The 21,495-nt window shown below is 39.7% G+C and overlaps 1 protein-coding gene across 5 annotated transcripts in view; it reads left to right on the top strand.

Annotated features, from left to right (window-relative positions):
* LOC109432985 (modifier of mdg4) overlaps window positions 1-21,495 on the top strand; it is a 47,507-nt gene that overhangs the window by 9,835 nt on the left and 16,177 nt on the right. For 3 of the 5 annotated variants that reach the window (XM_019709350.3, XM_019709356.3, XM_019709352.3), the window contains exons 2-5: window positions 961-2,044; window positions 2,110-2,232; window positions 2,311-2,418; window positions 2,501-2,551. In XM_019709350.3, the coding sequence (XP_019564895.2) occupies window positions 991-2,044; window positions 2,110-2,232; window positions 2,311-2,418; window positions 2,501-2,551 (1,336 nt within the window). In that variant the 5' untranslated portion in view covers window positions 961-990. Of the gene's footprint in view, window positions 1-960; window positions 2,045-2,109; window positions 2,233-2,310; window positions 2,419-2,500; window positions 2,552-9,536; window positions 9,757-10,616; window positions 10,995-12,251; window positions 12,615-21,495 lie in introns of those variants that run through there. The other 2 variants (XM_019709354.3, XM_019709353.3) reach the window with 2 other exon arrangements.

Genomic DNA, 21,495 nt, shown 5'->3' with positions numbered 1-21,495 from the left:
GGTATGATTCATTATGTCTACCTAAGGTAGTATAAATATGGTTATTGGACCACACAGCAGAAACTGCACAAGCCTTGGACTTGCCAACATCTTTAATATTCTTCTTTTGAAGGATATAAAAGTAATAAAGATACTATCTAGCTTTTAGTAATTGTAATTGTAATTTTTATTGAAAACGATAACCAGTTAGTTTACACTTTATATCGTGTCAAGTAACCGAATTGCCGTTTGGTTATAGTTTCTGTCACTAGGCGGCGCTAGTTGGTATTCAAACACATTTATGCTCATATTCATGCTATTGCTCTGCATGACGTAACAACTAGCAGGACACAGTTCCAGACGTCTCTTTTTAATAACGACATTCAGCATATTTCCAATAAAACTACACTTCAATAAAGCAAAGACTAAAGCTGCTATGATAGAACAGATCAGAATGACTTAATTGATTACCTTGGAGATCTACTTCGAATAACTGCCAAATTGACAAGAACCTAACTAAATACATGGACCATACTACAAAAAACCAATTGACAAAAAGAAAAAAAGAGGAAACTTATTAAAACTATTTTTGTTCAACGCAGGCCAAAACAGTGTCGACTTGGGCCACACACGCCTACGTACTTCTGTGTGTTGAAACAAAAATAGAGGCTCCTAGAAGCAAATGTAGGGAAAGGGTGCGGTGTAGAACATAAGCACAGTGTTGCTACCGCCGTAATCACTTTGAAAAAAAAAAAAAAATATTCATGCTATTGCTCTAACAACTTCTGCGTCAATTCTTACCTACCTTTGGATCCAATACTAAGTAGAAAAGCGCAAAAACATTCTGCATGCCTAAATTATGTACCTATTACATTTTTTTTAAATCAACACTACGGACGCGCGGACTTCAAAAAGTCAGGCTAGAATAATCGCAAAAAGAAGTTCAGTGTGTTGACAACATATTTGTTTTACTTTTTCCAGTATCAGCTCGAGTCTGACATCACCGGTACAATGTCAGCTCAGCAGTTCTCTCTCCGGTGGAACAACTACACCAACTACATAACCGGAGCGTTCGACTCGCTGCGCTACGAGGAGGACCTTGTAGATGTAACGCTGTGCTGCGAGGGGCGCAAGATCCGCGCCCACAAAATTCTCCTGTCGGCATGCAGCGCCTATTTTAAGGAAATTTTTAAAGAGAACCCTTGTCAACATCCGGTGATCATTTTCAAAAATGTCAAGTACACCGATCTTATGTCGATCGTTGAATTCATGTACCAAGGTGAAGTTAGTGTGGTACAAGAATCGCTACCGTCATTCTTGCATACGGCGGAGCTGCTCTCGATCCGCGGGCTGACGGATAACAGCGGGGATACCCGACAGCAACAAGCCCAACAAGCTACGTCTTCGCTTGCCCAGCAGATCATCCAGACGCAGAATCAGAGTTTGCTGGATAAGGCAACAATTACGACGGCCGAGTCCGTCTATCTCACGTTGCCGTCGAACTCGACGATTGTTCACCAACCGGCGAAGCTCCTGCAAGCTCAAATCCAAACCACCCCGCAAATCCTGAACAAAACCATAATCAAAACAGCACCCGCCGAAATGCCCACATTGACAACCGCCGGAGCCACCATCACCGTACCGATCTCGCAGCCCCAACCGCAGCAAACCATTGCCGCCAAGATTCACGTGCAACCCCAACAAACCGTACAACAGCAACAGCCCACGCAGCAGGTTCAGGTTCAGCAACACATACAGACCCAACAGCAACAACCGCAACAGCAGCAGCAACAACAGCAACCCCAGGCAACAACCCTGCAGGAAGTCGTCGACAGCGTCGTCAGCCAGCCCAAGAAGAAGAAAATCAAAGTTCAGCAAATCATAACGTCAACCCCGAACCAATCGGTCTCCGGAGGAACTACGACAACGGTTGTTACCGCCCAGGTCCCCACTACTGCAGTAGCCCAGGCAGCCGAAACGGAAATCTACGAAACGACAACGGAAACGTACCACATCACCACGGCTAAATCGGAAGAGGACAACCGGGCACAGCAGCAGGAACAAGGTAAGACCCGACGACGACGAGTGCATTGCCTCTGTTAGTATCAAAAAACCGAATTTACTCCACAGTTGAATCGTACGCAGAATCGGCACAGGCTACCGGCGCTTCGCTCAAGATGGAAATCCCCGAATATATCGACTGCGGCGAGACTATCAACAATGCCAGCGCGAACAATGCCTCCTACATTCAAGGTTTGTCCAATGATACCTCTATTTTGATCTGGTTCCGATAGTTGTTCCGAACAACCTAATTTTATCTACCCTTTTCAGAAGAAAGCTACGAACTGGTTGGCGAAGCCGAACACATCGAAAAAGATGTGAACGACGAAGACATGGACCAGGACGGTATCGAAATGGAAGCCTCGGATATGGATATGAGTAAGTGTTGGTGCTGGGTGGCGATTGTATCTGTACGTGGTAAGACCATTTCATGTTATCTTTTTTTTTTGTTTGTTTGCAGGTCGAATTTTCCAAGGAGCATCCGACGAAGCGAAGGCCAATCTACTGCAAGGTAAGTGCCGCTTTGTTTGTGTTCCGTGATTCAGTGAAGGTTGAAAATAGTCGATCAGTTGATGCTCTGTCGAATTGACAGCATTAGTCATATTTTCTTCGATAAACGAATTTTACGTGGAGCGTTCCAGTTAATTTCCTCCAACGACGCTTCAATTGGTAATATCTATCAAGTTTTTTATGGGTCTTGACGGAAATATTTATCGCCTCTCTAACAGAAAATACTGAAAATATCACATTCATTAGATCATAACATGGAATTTGGCATTTGTTGTCTGTTAATCTAATATCAGTAACAGTGACGTGTAACGTCACAAATTCTCTTGTAAGATACTACCTACAATTTATAACAAAATATAATAACGATTAACGTTGACAACAAGACGGAAATTGACTCGTTAAATATAAGGACAAGACTCAGACATACGCTATTGAACCACTACGTTCAATACATGATAGTGAAGGAATTATCATTATGTCTTTTTGCAGTATTTCTCGGAAATTCTCCATGGATTCCATAGGAATCTTTTAAAAATATATCGAAGGATTCTTCATGGGTTTCCATTGGTTTCCTCAAAATAAAATTCCTCCAATTTTGTCAAGGGTTGTCCAAGGGTTTAATTAATCCTATATGAATCTATTGGGATTTTTTCGGAGAATCTTGGCATTTTTCAAAAGATTTTTTTTAGATAGATATAAAAGAACTCTCAAGGGATTCTTCACAGATTTCTTCAGGAATCCTTCTAAGAGCTTCTTCAGAAGTGCCTCAAAAAGTACTTCCAATGAGTTTTTACAAGGAGTTCCTACAGAAGATTCTTCATGAAGTTCCTAAAGTTCTTCGAGAAGGTCTTCCTCCAGAAGCTCTCTAAGAAGTTTTTTGAGGGATTTGCAGCTTCTCATAGAGTTGCATCAGGAATCATCCCTCCAGAATTTCCTCGATATATTAAACAGTTTCCTACAAATTTTTACCGGAATTTTCTTGAACAGCTAAAGAAATTCTTGAGAGAACTCGTAAAGAAATTCCTTCAAGGATTTCTTACGAAGAGTTCATACATAAGTTTCTTCGAGAAGTGTTATTTCAAGAGCTCTCCAAGGAGATCCTCCAGGGGTTTTTAAGTTTTCAAAGATTTAGAAAAGAAAATTTCTCCAATTTTGTCAAGGGTTATCCAAGGGTTTAATTAATCCTACCGTGAGGTCGCCATTCACCGCCCATGCCCCATTCACCGCTCATTTTGGGCCAATCATACAAAAATGATCAAATGTTAGTAAAGTACATATCGTAACAAAAGTGAATGTAACATGCTGCCACATTAAAAAACTTTCATTTCACCAAGTTTTTATATGGATGTACCTGAAATCACGTTCTCAAAAAATATTTCTCACACTGCGCTGCAGGACAACATGGGAACTGTTCAGGGCAAACAGCGGAAGAAATATCCAACAGGTAAAACCCATTAAAGATTCCATTTTGACAAAACAGGATGAACTGAACGCCATGAATCATCAATACTTTGGTAAATAAAACTTATTTTGTTTTTATAAATGAATAGTTTCTGTGATTCCATGAAAAAATAATCCAGTGAGCGGTGAATGGATCCATATGAGCGGTGAATGGATGCATGAGCGGTAATAGGAGCCAAGAGATAACACATTTGAATTTTTATTTTTTCGGCTGTAAACATATTTTACAATCGTTTTCTATTGTTTCTATAATAACAACATAATTGTTGAATTGTTAACGTAAACTAATGTGAAATATTTGCAAACGTCGATTTTTAATGTCATATACTTTACGAAAATGCCGTTAAATGAGCGGTGAATGGCGACCTCACGGTAAATCTATTGGGATTTTTTCGAAGAATCTTGACATTTTTCAAAAGATTTTTTTAAGATAGATATAAAAGAACTCTCAAGGGATTCTTCACAGATTTCTCCAGGAATCCTTTTAAGGCTCAAGCATTCGTCATCATTTTTCGGTAAAAGAAAAGCAGTTTTTTCGTTGTATATCAAAACAATCACCACGAAAATGTATTCACTGTATTACATTCCTCATGTGGAATGCAGTGAATCCATTTTCGTTGCAAAAATGTTTGATTTGAACGAAAAAACTGCTTTCAAATGTTTGATGATGACAATGATTTCAATGACGAATGGTTCAACGTTAAGAGTTCCTTCAAAAGTGCCTCAAAAATCTCTTCCAATGAGTTTTTACAAGGAGTTCCTACAGAAGATTCTTCATGAAGTTCCTAAAGTTCTTCTAGAAGGTCTTCCTCCAGAAACTCTCTAAGAAGTTCCTTGAGGGATTTGGAGCTTCTCATAGAGTTTCATCAGGAATCATCCCTCAAGAAATGCCTCGATATATCAATCGGTTTCCTACATATTCTTACCGGAATTTTCCGGTAGCTAAAGAAATTCTTGAGAGAACTTGTAGAGAAATTTCTGGAGGAATTCTTTCTAGGATTTTTTTTTACAAAGAGTTCGTACAGAAGTTTCTACGAAAAGTGCTAAAGTTCTTCGAAAAGTGTTATTTCAGGAGCTCTCCAAGGAGAACCTCCAAGGGTTTTTTTAGGTTTCAAAGAATTAGATCACAATTATTCCTTATTGCTTATCGAAATCCTCAGGATATTTCGATTCGATTCTTCTGAAGCAAATCAAACGGTTTTAGGATTTTTTGAAGTGTTTTTTCGAAGATATGCTCGAAAAATATACCATATATCAGGTGTTATGAAAACCCAGATCGAATTCCTAAAACCATCTGCAGGAATTCTTTCAAGTTATTCTTAAGAAATTCCTCCAATAGCTTAGAAAGGAATTTGAAAGCTCTTTGAGGAATTCTTTACAAGTTGCTTCAAGCGTTGTTTTGGGAATTCTTCGGTTCCTGCAAGACTTCTAGGGATCCTGCTGGGAGTTTATTCAGCAGCTCTTCCAACCTCTATGTACTTCAGAAGGTTTTTAATAAACACTTATGATTATCTTTGAAAAACTATAAGGAAATATTCGAGAAGTTCTTAAAAGTGTTCTTCTCGTGGTTCTTCCTCTCAATCTCATCCGAAATAACTGCTGGATCTTCTCAAAGAGTTTCTCTCGGAGTTTCTGCAGCAGTTGCTCCAGAAATTCTTTCTGGTGTTCCAATTCCGCTAACGCAAATCAAACGATTTCCTTCAAATTTATGAAGGAATTTCAGAAATGTTCCGATTTTTTAAAGAATTTTCTGCATAATTCACAAATTAAATGAGTAGTTACCGTAGAAACTTTTGGAGATTCTTTTACAAGTTACTTTATGAATTTCTCCAAGATTTTTTTTTTCTGAAGTTCCTGCAAGAATTCTTCTTGGAATTGCTCTTGGAGTTTTTTAGCAGTTGCTCCAAGAGTTCCTCATCCTTCAAAAGTTCATCTAGAAACTCCTCCAAAAATTCTTGCAGGAATTCCTGCAGCTGCAGGTTCTTAAAAACCTTCACGCAGAAAAAAATATTTAAATCTCAAAAATAAAGTGCTTTGAATCAAAGAAAATAAACCATTGAACCACGGCTTAATACCATTTTGCTTTAAATCAAATACATTTTTTTATTAGTTTCAAAGCATTCTTTTCATTAATTTAACAATCACGCCTCCGCTGCACTGATCGTAGTTTCAAATACTTGTTGACTTTGAATCTATCACATCATTGCTTTGAAATGAAGTCATTTTGCAATTTCAAGGACTATATTTTTTGAAACAAGTATTCATGAACATAGATTCAAAAACAAAATATTTTTGTTTAAAAGAAAAAGCGAAATTGAATAGAAAACGTGAGTGAGAATCGAACACGGGAACTGCTATAGTATGCTCAATGATAGCGAGTTATCTTTCACGACCAGATCTGCTCTTGAAAATCTGAAGGTAAAAGTGAATCACCTTGCTCATTATCGGTCAGGGATGGAAAATGATGAAGATTGCAGCTGAGCAGACACAAACCAAAACAAACTTTACTCGTGAACAACAGGGGCCCGAGAATACTCGCACTTCTTTATTCGTGAGTCAACGAAGCTGGCAAGCACTCGCATGTGATTCGCGAAGCTTCGTGAGTTTTTGTGCAATTTGACGAAAAACGCATTTTAACGACTGACAGTACTGCTTTTCAGGAACAATGAAGCATACAGCATTAGTTTATGTTGGATAATCACTGGATTTGCTATTATAACCACAACAAAATGCACTTCCCGCACCTCCACTAGTTCTTCACGAATAAAAGCTCATGATTGTTTCTGTTTTTGTTTTGCTTCTTGCTCACGAAGCAGGCGGGTGCGAATTAACTCACACACTGTTTACTCACGGAGTCGTGAGTAAGCCTTGTGTTGGCTTTACACTCGCGAATTGCTTCATGAGGAGAGTAATTCCATCACTGTTATCGGTATTATGGATTCTCCAATATTGAATACAAAGATTTATGTTTTTGATTCAACAAACTTCGCGACTTAGAAACAAAGTCTTTTTAAATTTAATTCTAATTGTGTTATTTTCCTGCGCTTTCCAATCTAGCTTCCAATATTGGTAATATAAATTCCTCCAGGTCAGGAACACCTGGTGAAATTTAATAAAAGCACCAACTCCTGAAGGCTGGAGGATTTTGTAAAAGAACTTCTATCGAAATTCCTAATGGAATTGCTGAAAAATGTCCGGCTGAAATTCTTGAAGGAAATTTATATGTCGTTGGATCACAATTTTAATGTTATTGATATTACTTGCGTGTCTCTTCGCCCTACTTTCGAGTTTCAGCCAGCTTTAAACGCTATTCGATCACCGCAGCTACCTCCCATCCTGAAGATCATGTACCCCTAAAGAAACTCCTTGAGACGTTTGCATAGGAATTTCTTGGGAAATTCCTCAGGCAACACATAAATCAACTCTTGGAGGAAATTTTAAGGCTATTTTTCTCCTAAAGAAATTTCAATATAAATTTCTGAAAGAAATCTTTTTGGAAGTGATCTAAGAGAAATTCCATCAGAAACTCCTAGAGCAATGTTCGAAGTGGTAACTCCAAGGGGAACTCCTGCAATGATGGCATAATGCTTATTTGTCTTAATACACATTTTTCAAAGAATAGTGCATTTTGGTTATAGACCAGCGAGGTTTTCACCAATCTTTCAAAGGAGTTCTCCCTAGACGCTTGACTCATTTCTGCCGAGTTAATTTTCTATCAAGATTCTTAGCGGATTCGTGGGTCTTCTTGGAGTGGATTCCTGAGATTTTTATTGAATTCCTTCCGACACCAAAAGTGGATTTCTTGTATTAACCGTTTTACAAGACGACAACAGTGTTAATATTGGTATTGATAACCACGCATTAAAGACTTCACTTCCTGTCAAATTTTCATTCATTTTTTTATATTTTTATTTATGGGGTCTGTGTCATTTGGCATAAGGTGACTTGGCATAAAGACATTTGGCATAACGGTCATTTGGCATAACAAAGAAGGGTGCATTTCGATTATGCCAAATGCCTATTATGCCAAATGACCGTTATGCCAAATGACCGTTATGCCAAACGGCCTTATGCCAAATGACTTTATGCCAAATGTCCTGCTCCTCTAACGGGTCTGTGTCATTTGGCATAAGGCTGTTTGGCATAAGGTCACCTGGCATAAAGACATATGGCATAACGGTCAGTTGGCATAATGGAGACTTGGCATAATAAAGAAGGTTGCATTTCGATTATGCCAAATAACCGTTATGCCAAGTGACCTTATGCCAAACGACCTTATGCCAAATAACTTTATGCCAAATGTCCCGCTTCCGTGATTTCTCATATAAAAAGTAGCGGGATCTACCCTGTTTGGCACAATGGTCATTTATGTAAATTGTTTTGGTTGACAATATTTAGCTGCAAGCATATTTCACCACGACTCTTATGGCAAGTGATTTTATGCTATCATATGAATGTATGCCAAGCGTGTTTGTTTATGCCAAATGTCATTTATTCTTCTTTATGGCTCTGCGTTCCCACTAGAATTTGGCCCGCCTCTCTTCAACTTTGTATTCTTTGAGCACTTTCACAGATATAGCGCATTTAGTTCACCACTGGACTATCGCACTAGTTTTCACGAGTGCGAAAACGCTAATAAAAGTGCGCGATTGCATCAAATCAACTCGGTGTCTTCAGAGCACTTGTTCACCATAGATTGAAGAATTAGTGCGCCGAAGACATCAACCTGATTTGATGCAATCGCGCACTTTTATTTACGTTTTCGCACTATAGAAGTCGCAGTTCGCAGTCCAGTGGTGAACTAAATGCGGTATATTAATTAAAGCACTTTCCCTGCCATGCCATTGCATGAACTTTTATATTGTGAGGCAAGCACAATATTACTATGCCCAGAAAAGTCGAAATAGTTTCCGACAAAAACGGGAATCAAACTTTATCGAATGGCGATCCAAAGCCTTATCCACAAAAGTAACTGGATACGTTTCTTCAGAATTTTATGGAGAACGTGATATTGAAATGTTTGTCGGTTTTACTTCGGCATAGGACAGATCTCTTGAACGAAAGAGAATGTGTCTCTGATATAGGTCTTATGATTGTTTACCATTTTGCAGTTTTAGTCACTCGTGATATAAGAAAAAAGTGCTATCCGAAATGTTTATGTGCGTTTGTCGTTAGTGTAAGGATTGATAAGTGGAAATATAGGCAAAATCTAGAATTTGGTCCATAGCGAAGGGTATGTAAAAGCAATCTATAAGTTACATTTGTTTTAATTCTATGAGTTTGTTTATATTTTCATTTATCAACCACTGGACCATCTTGCTCTGCCCGAATGCAAATTCTGACTTCCCTTTTGTTAGGTATCAGAAAAGATACTTTTGTTCCTATTGTGATCGTCCCCATCGATTCCATGTGTTTCTTTGTGTGTCCCTTCCAACCATCCAAAGGTGCAGGGTATACCAAGTCGTCCCAAGCTAAATGAAAGCGTCTAACATGTGGTCTTCTCTCTCTCTCTTGTTATCTTCCAGACGCTGAGCTCCGTTTCCGCTGCAGTATCTGCTGGAAGGGCTTCAAGCATCCGATGTCGCTGACCCTGCACAAGGATCTGCACTCGGGCAAGACCAAGTGTCCAGTATGTTTGCGCTCGTTCTCCCGTAGTTACGACATGCGCATCCACTTGAGCAAGATTCATAAGATTACGCTGAAATTGGACGCCAAGCTAAACATTAAGAATGTGACCAACCTGAAGTAAGGAGGGGGGAAGTAGCTGCGCGCATGCTCCCGATATAGGGTGGCATGCGGGCGTGTGTGCGAGATTGAAGTGTTCTTTCTATGTCTCTGTACTCTGTTCGGGGCGAATGTTATATTGGTGTGTGCGGTGTTCTGTTCTAGTGATTCGTATGGGTTATCAATCTGGGTTCTTTTATGTGTAAGGCTCTCGGGTTGTCATAACTGTTATAAACTGTAGAAAGATATATTCGTTCAGTAATTTAAAGTTCTTACTCAGCTTTTCAATTAACATACTATTTACTCTTGTATGGACTTTTCGAATATCATCTTTGATTTAATGATATAATGTTTTGTACCACTCATTGGCGTAGCTAGCTTTTTCTTTTTTCTCACTCATACACCTCGAAAAACACGAGAAAGAGCGGGATGAAAGAGGGGGCCTCTCTCCCTCTTGTTTGTTTAGGAGAGTGAGTAAGAGGGAAGAAAAAGCTAGCCACGCCAAGGGTAGAATAAGGTCATTGGACATACAAACAGCTGGCATAATGGACACTTAGCATAAAAAGAAGGGTGCATTTGATTATGTCAAAAGTCCATTACAACAAATGACCATTACGCCAAATGATTTTATGGCAAATGACATTATGTCGAATTACCGGTTCCCTTAAAGAAGGATTATTTTTCTTGTTTATCATAGTTCCTCCTATCTAACATCTTTATGCTAAATGTTACACCCCCAACTTCTGTATGTACTTTAAGCAATCTGTGCCTTAATTAATTAAAAACTGTATCCGTATTATTCCTTTACGTGCCCCCCGTAAACGATCTCATATAATACTTAAAGAATGCATAACACAACAGTAGTTTCATCCTTTTGACAGTTGCGAATTTTAACACCACACGATCCACACCTTTACGACAGAGAACTACGTTGATGCAACGGCGCATACGATCACTAGAAGAGGACAACTTGAAAGTTTCAATAGACAACAAATGCTTCCTAGAAGCACCCAAAAAATGTTAAACATTTGAACTAGTTTTAGACTCTTTTTAGATTGTACAATTGTGGAAACGATGCTCTATTACTTAGGCTAGTTTTTACTTGATTTATTGTTTATTTTTGTATACATACAACAAGATACGCTGGACAAACACAGTGGACTGATGATGAAGATGTTTACAACAGGCTATTTATTGTAACGTTTACTTGTAAATAAGTAGAACAAATAAAAAGGAATTGAATTTATAAAAAAATCTTAGCTGCGTGTCCTCGAACTTCAATAGCAACTACATATCACCTAAAACATTTCTACTGAATGAGTTACAACACATGATTGATGTTGATTTATTACATAAATTTAAATAGGTGCCTATTTAATAATCGCTCGTGGAAATAACATATATGAGACATTATGAGTCCTGTCTGTATCTGAAGGCTTCCTTAGGATTTTCCAAACAATTGAAGAGGGACAATTTGTCTAAAGACGTCTGACATAAGCACCCTATGAATGTTATGTTCAAGCACTTTTATGCCATATGACCTTATGCCAAATGATGCAGACCCCCAAACAATAAAGATAACTATTGATTATTTCACAATACAATAGCGTAGTGCATAGGTTCCCAAACTTTCAGGTCGCGTTTTTTCGCGTAGTTTTCGCGACCCCCTTAGAAATTCCCTCATTGGATCTCTGTTACAGTTAAATATTTTACTGTCCCTTGCGACCCCCTGGATGAAGGCTGGCGACCCCCCTGGGGGTCACGACCCACAGTTTGGGAAACCATGGCGTAGTGCCTTATCACTGTTACATTGGTTCAACCTCATCTGGCATAATGGCCATTTGGTATAATGTAGTTTGACTTAACATGAAGAACGACCAATTTGAGAAGAAGGTGAATAACCCGGCAATGCCAAATAAGGCAATTGACATAAGGTCGTTTGACATAAAGACATTTGTCATAACTGAAACGCAGCCTTCTTTTTATGCCCAGCGTCCATTTCGCCAAATGTCTTCACACCAAGTGACCTTATGCCAAATGACTCAGATCCAGTTGTATACCAAACAAGGTAAACCCGATTACGCCAGAAATTACATAACTTTGGATCTATTTTCAACCTTTGCACTTGCTTTGAAACAGGGGAGCAGATTTCTAATTTATTTCTCGAAACATTAAAACGGTGTGATGCTCAAACCAAAGTGCTAAACAGTGCTCATAGTAAAAAGTGAAATAGCAAATTCTGTGACATAAACAATTCCATCCAGTATTTCTAGTTTCTATTTTGCTCAAACACTTCTCCGAATTAGATTACCTTATCAAAAGTTTCAAACACGTCACTAGTTTAGCTCGGAAATAGACGACGCGATTTGTTTCCCCTGGATCAAACAAAAAGTTTCACATATTTTGTTTCCGTTTTGAAGAAGAGAACCAAAAAAAAAACTGATAAAAATTTCTCGTTTCTTTTCTCTTTCTCGGCCGCCGCCTATTCCTATTCTCTTCTACTCTCTATTTCGCAGAAGTGTTTGAGCAAAAAATGAAACCGAAGAAGTACAAGTGCAAAGACTGCGACAAGAGCTTCGCCGCCTGGAAGTCGCTAACGATGCACAACCACATCCACAAGGGGCTCACCAAGTGCACGATCTGCGGAGCGGTACTCTCACGGACGGCCAACCTCAAGCGGCACATGAAGCTGAAGCACGAACGGGTGGAGGGGTCGTTCAAGACGGAAGACCAGAGCGGCGGCATCTCCCAGACGGGCTGAGGCCAGCAGCAGCCCGTCGTACATGTTCTAATTAAATTGTAGAGTTAAGTCGTTTAATATTACTGGAGAAGATACTAAAATGAAAATATAATTGTGTAATACAATATGTGAAATGAAATTGCATGTACTGTTCTTTCTTTACTTTTCACAAAACTTGCAGGGTTCCTAATTTGGTGCATTTTCATCTTCTAATTAGTGGCAGATTTCGGATTTACCGGCGCCCTGACTACTTAAAATCCGTCTCAAGTCCTCGGTGGTGGATCAGGTCTACCCCGGTTGCGGTCCGATGCTCTCTGACTCTGGCCTTCATGCAACTTCCTTTGTTGCAGCTAGGACAGCGTCCAAAAGCAAAAATGGCATGACAGTGAATGAGCGTGACCAAATCGATACAGATACTTCCTGTAGCTGTAGCAGCCATGGTCGGACAGAAACTGCATCAGATGTATGTTCGCTTCTCCATACTTCCTATTTATGCGATGCATGGGTTCCAGTAAGTTCACCTGCTTTTTACCGCAATGTCCCACTCTTACTGCCACTACACTTGGAAAAAAATTTTCATTCCTTCTATGTGTCCGGGACATGGATTTTTGCAATGGGGGTAAACAAATGTTTTTCACTAGTACGACTCATACTTTTGATGAGGCACCATACAGCAGCGACTCATACAATTTAGAGCACATACTATTCATGTGCTAATTTGCCTGCGTAATCGGGTATTGGTTGCATATACTTTGGATGTGGTTTGGCACATGGATATTTTCCATTAAGTATGAGGCAATTTTCCTGAGTGTATACCACCGATATTTTCCGCTGGTATACACTCTGAAAAGTTTTCACGTCCAATCTACATGAAAAATCACGTGGACGCGATCTTGCACTCACTTTGCCCTTCTTACATGATTCATGTGACTGTTACGTAGAGCCACGCCAGAGTCACCTGGATTTCACGTACCAGTTACATGATTATCATGTGTGAAAAATTGAGTGGCTGCAGAAAGTTAGTACACAACATGGCGGTCATCATTGTTTACCTACTAGTTTTGCTCGTTTTGCTACTCGTTGATTTGATTTTCTCGGTAAAAATCGAAATTAAAAGGTATGTAATAGATAATAAATCATACACACAATTCAAAAATTAATATTTTAAAAAAGATGCTTCTTATTAACTGGTATTTGTTCTTAGAAATAAAGTGAAGCCATCGGACATACCTACTTGGAGCACAAACTCAGTCGACGCTGAAGCATGAACGATTTCAACAAAGGACTCAGTGAATAATTTGTTTTACCGATTTTTTGCAGTTTTTACGTATAATATAATATAATGTATTACATAATTGAAGGATAGCAAAAATAATGTGGCTTTTTTTTAGATTGTTTGAAAGAAATCAGCAAAAACATTCAAACAAGGCACTGCACCATCGCCGTAAAGTTCACATGATAATCATGTAACCGTGAGTTCCTCATTTGTGAGTGCCGCCACATGCTAGTCAGGTCATTGTTACATGAAAAGTTAGGTGGACGAAAACTACCAATGTTTTCATGTAACTTGGACGTGAAAACTTTTCAGAGTGTACCATGTCCTGTACCAATGTTCTGAGGAAAACGGATATAATTCCCGGTTGATGCTGGAAGTTTTCGTAATGGAAATTTCCTTGATTTTCTTGACCATAGAATGTTCGTGCCTACCGTACGACATACACGCAAAATGATCATTGGCTGAGGATGCTCTCAGTTCAGACCCGTTACAGTGTTCGTCGAACATTAAGCTGAGATGCCCAGTTAGGTTGGGACGTTACGCCAAGAAGAAGAAGACATTCCAAGTCCTGTATGTATGTATGTACAATCCATGTCCCACTGACCGGCAGTGCTTTCATGGAAGAAAAATGACTGCGCCTATTTTTAACTTGTATCCATAGATGCAAACACTTTTAGTCCTGGAGATGGAAGGTGATAGCTCTACTGTACGTCCAACGACCCATTTCAAGTATGACAGGGCTTCCACGTACATCTTGAGGTCGTTTTCTGAAACAGTAAGCCCCGCATTGTTGCATCCGGATATCAATTGGATATCTGAAATGCATTAACACTTCCTGATCCAAAAATTTGCATTTTGAAGAACAAGGGTAGATCTCCTAGATCTGTCAAGCCGACGATTCCAATAAGATGCTGCAAATTCCATGTGGACGACGTTTCTGAATTTGGAAGTTAAAGATTTCTCACAAGTTTCTTTCTATATTTTTACACGTATCGTGAGGTCGCCATTCACCGCTCATTTAACGGCATTTTCGTAAAGTATATGACATTAAAAATCGACGTTTGCGAATATTGCACTTTAATTTACGTTAACAACTCAACAATTATGTTGTTATTATAGAAAAAATATAAAACGATTGTAAAATATGTTTACAACCGAAAAAATAAAAATTCAAATGTGTTATCTCTTGGCTCCTATTACCGCACATACATCCATTTACCGCTCATAATGGATCCATTCATTTTTTCATGGAATCACAGAAAATATTCATTTATAAAAACAAAACTTTTATTTACCAAAGTATTGATGATTCATGACGTTCAGTTCATCCTGTTTTGTAAAAATGGAATCTTTAACCCTTTATAAGGCCGAGAAAACTAAAAGAGTTGTCAACGCATACTATTATGGAAATGATTATATACATGATTACATGTACAAAACATTTTTTGTTTGAAAGAAACTCACAAAAATCTAGGTGGCAATATAGTTGCCACTGCCCGTTTGGGCCAGAAACGCTGGTGGCAATATAGTTGCCACTGCCCGTTAACCCCAAAAACGAGCTTTTGAGGTGGCAATGTAGTTGCCACTGCCCGTTTAGGCCACCAGCGCTGGTGGCAATATTCTTGCCACTGCCCGTTTAGGGTACTTTTCTTCTTTTGACTTCGACAAAAAGCCGGAAAAGAGATTTTAGAATGGATTGGGGCTTAACCCATAATATAAACTGTGTAGTTCAGCTCATGTCAACCCAGAATTTGATTATTTCTTAAAATATTTACCAAATCTATAATTTTACAATAAGTTCGAGCTAATTTTCTTCACGCGGTCAAAATTAGCCATTTTTAGACTACAAATGGCTCCTAAATTGTTGTTAAAGCTTAGTTTAGTACCAAAAAAATACCAGGTGTTAGGAAGTCAGTCGCGCTCGGAACCAGAACACCATATCGACAGCAGCATTATTTCACGCAGCTTCAATACTGCAAATTCAATGAGCTTTATTATATTATATTAAATTACATTTCATTCAAACTTACAATCTAGTATTCCTTCACGAGACAGACAGGTCACCTAACCGCAGTGCAGTTCCTACCGGGATCACTGATTGAACAACACTGCCTATTCGATTGTTTATAGGTAGCGCCGGCGCTTGCAGTTCGCAACCTTGCTTCAGTGTTGCCGGTTTCACCAAGCACCAAACGTACCACTATCTGTTCGCAACACCAGGCGTTGTTATTAGTCCAAATTTTGCGTGAACAAAAAAAAAAGTTCGAAATAAATTGTTATAAAACAGAAAAAAATACAAACAGTAGGTGGCAATATAGTTGCCACTGCCTTATAAAGGGTTAACGGGTTTTACCTGTTGGATATTTCTTCCGCTGTTTGCCCTGAACAGTTCCCATGTTGTCCTGCAGCGTAGTGTAAGAAATATTTTTTGAGAACGTGATTTCTGGTACACCCATATAAAAACTTGGTGAAATGCAAGTTTTTTAATGTGGCAGCATGTTACATTCACTTTTGTTACGATACTTTACTAACATTTGATCATTTTTGTATGATTGGCCCAAAATAAGCGGTGAATGGGGCATGAGCGGTGAATGGTGACCTCACGGTACTTTTTAGTATCCCTTTTTAAATTCTTCCGGATTCCTACCAGTATTTTTCCAAGATTCGAACACTTCTTGCTGAGATTCTGACAGATTTCTCCTGAAGTTTTTCACTAGGACCCTACATATTTTTCTTCCAGTGTTTTCCTGGTATTGCTCCCAAAGCCCCACGTGGTATTCATCATACCTTTTGTCCAAAAACATCTTTGTTCTGAGGCCTCCAACAAGAGCTTCCCTAAGGATTCCTTTTTCTTCCAGAGTTGCTGGGATTTCTGCTAGTGCTCGTCTAAGGATTTCTTAAGAAGTTTCTCATGAATTTTCTGTAGGAGTTCCTCCTGGGATTTTGTTTTTCCTGTAATTTCATCAAGAAATGTTAGTAGTTTTTTCCCTTTATTTCAACAGCAGTTTCAGCTGGAATATTTCCCAAATGTTCTCTCAGGATTTATTTTGAAGTTTCACCAGAGAATTCTCTCGGAGTTTCTTCCGGGACCTTTCTTAGAAAAATCCTTCCGGTGTTGATCTTGGGATGTTTCGAAGCGTTTTACCCTTCTTACACCCATAAGAAGGGTATAAATACCGCTTGGAAAACCGGCTTTCGATCCGAGGCCCGCAGGGCCGAGTCACATATACCAAGGGGCCGTTCATAAACCACGTAGACTTTTTGGGGGGAGGGGGGGATCTGGTCAAAGTCTACGCTCCATACAAATTTCAAAATTTTTGTATGGACAGATGTCTACGAGGGGGGAGGGGGGTCTAAGATGGCCGAATTTTGGTCTACGTGGTTTATGAACAGCCCCCAATCAACTCAGCTCGACGAATTGAGCAAATGTCTGTATGTGCGTGTGTGTGTGTGTATGTATGTTACAAAAATATGTCACTGTTCTCAGCCGTCTGTTGACCGATTTGAGTTCTCTTGGAAGCAAATGAAAGCTACTACATCCTAGTAGAACGCTATTGAATTTTATTTTGATTGGACGTTCGGTTACCGAGATATCTTTCAAAGAGTGCTAGGGAGTAGTACAACTTAATTATTTTAGATATTTTTGACAAAGTGTATCACCATAAATTTATCAACCGATTCGGGTTCCTAAGGCCCGAAACGAAAGCTACTGCATCTTAGAAGAACACTTTTGAATTTCATTCCGATTGGACATTTTGTAGCCGAGATATCTTTCGGGGAGTACTTTGGAGTAATACAACTTAACTTTTTAAGAGGTCTTTGACAAAATGCTTCATAATAAATGAATCAGCCGTGTGTCAATCGATTTGAGTTCTCTCAGCATCAAATGAAAGCTACAGCATCCTAGTAGTATGCTATTAAATTTCATGCCGTTTGGACATTTTGTTTCCGAGATATCTTTCCACGAGTACTAAGGAGTAATGAAATTTACGCTTTTGAGAGATTTTTGATAAAATGTATCATAATAAATTTCTCAGCCGTCTGTCAACAGATTTTTTATGTAGATTTTTATGTAGGAAAAGCCTTTTTTACCCTTCTTACACCCATAAGAAGGGTATAAATATCGCTCGAAAAACCGACTTTCGATCCGAGGCCCGGAGGGCCGAGTCTCATATACCAATGAACTCAGCTCGACGAACTGAGCAAATGTCTGTGTGTGTGTGTGTGTGTGTGTGTGTGTGTGTGTGTGTGTGTGTGTGTGTGTGTGTGTGTGTGTGTGTGTGTGTGTGTGTGTGTATGTGTGTGTGTGTGTGTGTGTGTTTTTTTTTCCTTCTAAACCATAGGGGGATAATCTGCTCAACAGACACCCTAACAGAAGGTTAGGGTAGTGTAGGTCTGACAGGCCGTCTTCTACAACAAAAGTAAAATCCAGGACTACTCTCTCCTCGTACCCACTAAACCATTCCTATGGTCGCCAAACCCTACGTCTCTCCGGAACCACCAAGAAGGTATTGCTTCAGAGAGGGGCTAGTGCACATCGCACCCACAAGGTTAGCTGCGTAGCCTGCAGCAACGAGCATCGATGACTCGCTTTGGAGAGTCCATCACGGTAGCATGCTGGCGCTTAGCCAGTTTCCCGAGTGGTCCTCGCCACTCCCTTTGTCCTCGGAAGGCGGGCAGGGTCAACCCCGCCCGCGCCCTACTGCTGAGCGGACATCAAGAACTGATGCCCACGTGCAACCCGATCTGACCTGCCCGTAAGGAAGGGTATCACTACCCTTCAGGCCCTATCAGATGCACCCGTAGGTTGCAGACAGCAGGATCTCACCTACCCCGACCCTTGCCGGGGACCCCTTTCCAACCGCGGGCTCGGATCCAACCCAGTAGACCAACGCCACGACAGCACCACTACCGGGACTTCCTCTCCGCGGCCACTTAATCGTTGTAAGGGTCGATCTCGACCGCAGGGCACCGGTATGACCTACGAAGCCGACTCCGAACCCCTGGACCACCTCTTGTACTGCATCTGGACTAGCCATTCTCCGAGTCCACGCGCCACCTCCTCTGTAGCTCCCAGACGATGTGGGTAATAGCCGTTGAAACGGTGTGTGTGTGTGTGTGTGTGTGTGTGTGTGTGTGTGTGTGTGTGTGTGTGTGTGTGTGTGTGTGTGTGTGTGTGTGTGTGTGTGTGTGTGTGTGTGTGTGTGTGTGTGTGTGTGTGTGTGTGTGTGTGTGTGTGTGTGTTTTGTGTATGTGTATGTGTGTGTGTGTGTATGTGCGTTACAAAAAAAAAGTCACGCACGTTTCTCAGCCGTCTACCAACCGATTTGAGTTCTCTTGGAAGCAAATGAAAGCTACTACATCCTAGTAGAACGCTATTGATTTTTTTTTCGATTGGACGTTTGGTTACCGAGATATCTCTCGAAGAGTACTTATGAGTCATATATCTAAACTTTTTAAGATTTTTGACCAAGTGTATCATAATAAATAATTTGGCCGTTTATCGATCGATTTGGGTTCTCTTGGCACCAAATGAAAGCTACAGCATCCTAGTAGATCGCCCAGAATTTTGATTGGACATTTGGTTACAGAGATATCTTTCGAAGAGTACTTAGGATTTATACAACTGACTAAACCTTTTGAGATTTTTGACCAAGTGTATCATAATAAATATTCTGGCCGTCTGTCAACCGCGGTTCTCCTGGCACCAAATGAAAGCTACAACATTCTAGTAGAACCCTATACAATTTTATTAGGATTGGACATTTGGTCACCGACGAACCGACGTGACAGTGGTGATTCAAAACTGTCCCCCCCCCCCCAATTTAACGGTCGACCAGCGAGCCGAGCGAACGCTTCTGTCAAATCAGCGCAGACGCGAACCTCTTCCTATATGAATACACGGGGGTTTGGAGACAAGCTATCAAAACAACGCGAACTGTTATAGAGGAGGCGGTAGTGTTCGGCTATTTTTCATCATGGCGTCGGGGACAACAAATTTGAATTTATTTGTTCTAGCTGTTACGTCGGTTCGTCGGTGATTTGGTTACCGAGATATCTTTCAAAGAGTGCTTGGGAGTAAGGTTAACTTTTTAAGAGATTTTTGACCAAGGGTACCATAATAAATATCTCAGCTGTCTGTCAACCGATTTGGGTTCTCTAAGCACCAAATGAAAGCTACAATATCCTTGTATAAGGCCCTGAAATTTTATTTCGATTCGACATTTGATTACTGAGATATTTTACGAAGAGTATTTCTATAAATTCTTTTTTATTAATCTATTCACTTACTTGATATCTTGCATTAGTTTTTGACCAGTCTATCGGAAATTATTTTTCAATAAATAATGCTGACCTCATACAAAGTATATACTAGCAGCCTAGCAGGTTATTGTTTTCAACAAAATTATAAATAACAAATTACAAATACACAGGAATTTTATGAAAACTAACTATATGTTAAATGAAAGCTTTGAATTTATATATTGTGAGAAAAATGCAAGAACCGGACAGCCAAAATAACTAGCTAATGTCAAAACTGATTAACTTATTAGATATATCATTTTTGTCCTTTCTACACCATAACCATGAATACCAAGTACGTCGGAGCTAATTTGACCGACTGATTAAGAGATATTAGACAAAGTGTATCTCGCTGATTTTCTTACCCATTTGTTAATCGATTCAAGATCTTTTGGCAGTTAATAAAAGATACAATATTCCAGAATATGTAAGCATTTTTTTTACATTCCATACAAGATTCTAGGAGGTGTCTGGCATTTCTGGTAGTTTAGTCCATGGTCCATGATGCTATTTTGGAAACCAATCCACTAGATGTCAGATCCACAATATTTTCTAGAACTTTTGGCCAATCACACAAAAAAAATATGTTAAATACTAATAATACAACAATAGTTTTAATAAGTGTAAGAAGGGTTCTGTTCGCCATAGGTGGATTAAATCGTTTTTTTTTATATAAGTGTGAGCCACCCTACTTCACATGCAAATTGGACAACATTTATAGTGAACTTTTAACCCTTATATGGCCGACAGGGTATCCGGGTACCCAGCGCCCATTTAAAAATCACGGTGTAGAAAAAAAGCAAAAAGTTTATCGGACACATAACGGTTAAGTAACCTTTGTGAAAATCGTCATCCCTACTAACAAGAACTCCTTCGTGCAGCCTTTGGTGGAGACGTGCGGTAAACGCTAACTTTCACATAACTAAGGTTGTTACTAACATTCCTTCTCTCTCCCAACCTGACTGCAAAGGACGTGGCCAGCGCCGTCATTGTACCTCTATACAGAGCCTCTGAAGCGTGTACAGTGAGAATGTTGACCACTCCCAGTCAATTATTCAGTTGATTCATTGTGCAACTGTCATTGGTTCGGGTCAATCACGGAGTGGCAACCATAGATATGTGCAGTCAGTCTAAGCTAAGCTAAGCTTTTGTAAGAAGTGAGCATCCATGAAAACAAAAAGAACAGAATCAATCGGTACCTTAATCGCTTGTTTTCGAATAGGATGAATATGGGAGCGTCGAGCGTGAGATTACTGATGGCACACATACCCTATTGCATATTAAGTCTGGTTCATGCTGGTCTTTCTTATCATGTTGCGAAAAAAATCCTTCATTTCTCGCGCATTTTCGGTCGGTTTTGTTGTTCTAGAAGCTAGTCGTAGTCGTCATTTACCGAAATACACCAAGAGATCATCAGAATATTGGTCGTATTTCCCGGAAT

This window comes from Aedes albopictus, chromosome 1 (genome assembly GCF_035046485.1).
Source record: "Aedes albopictus strain Foshan chromosome 1, AalbF5, whole genome shotgun sequence".
NCBI lineage: Eukaryota > Metazoa > Arthropoda > Insecta > Diptera > Culicidae > Aedes > Aedes albopictus.
This window is presented reverse-complemented; position numbering and strand designations above follow the sequence as displayed.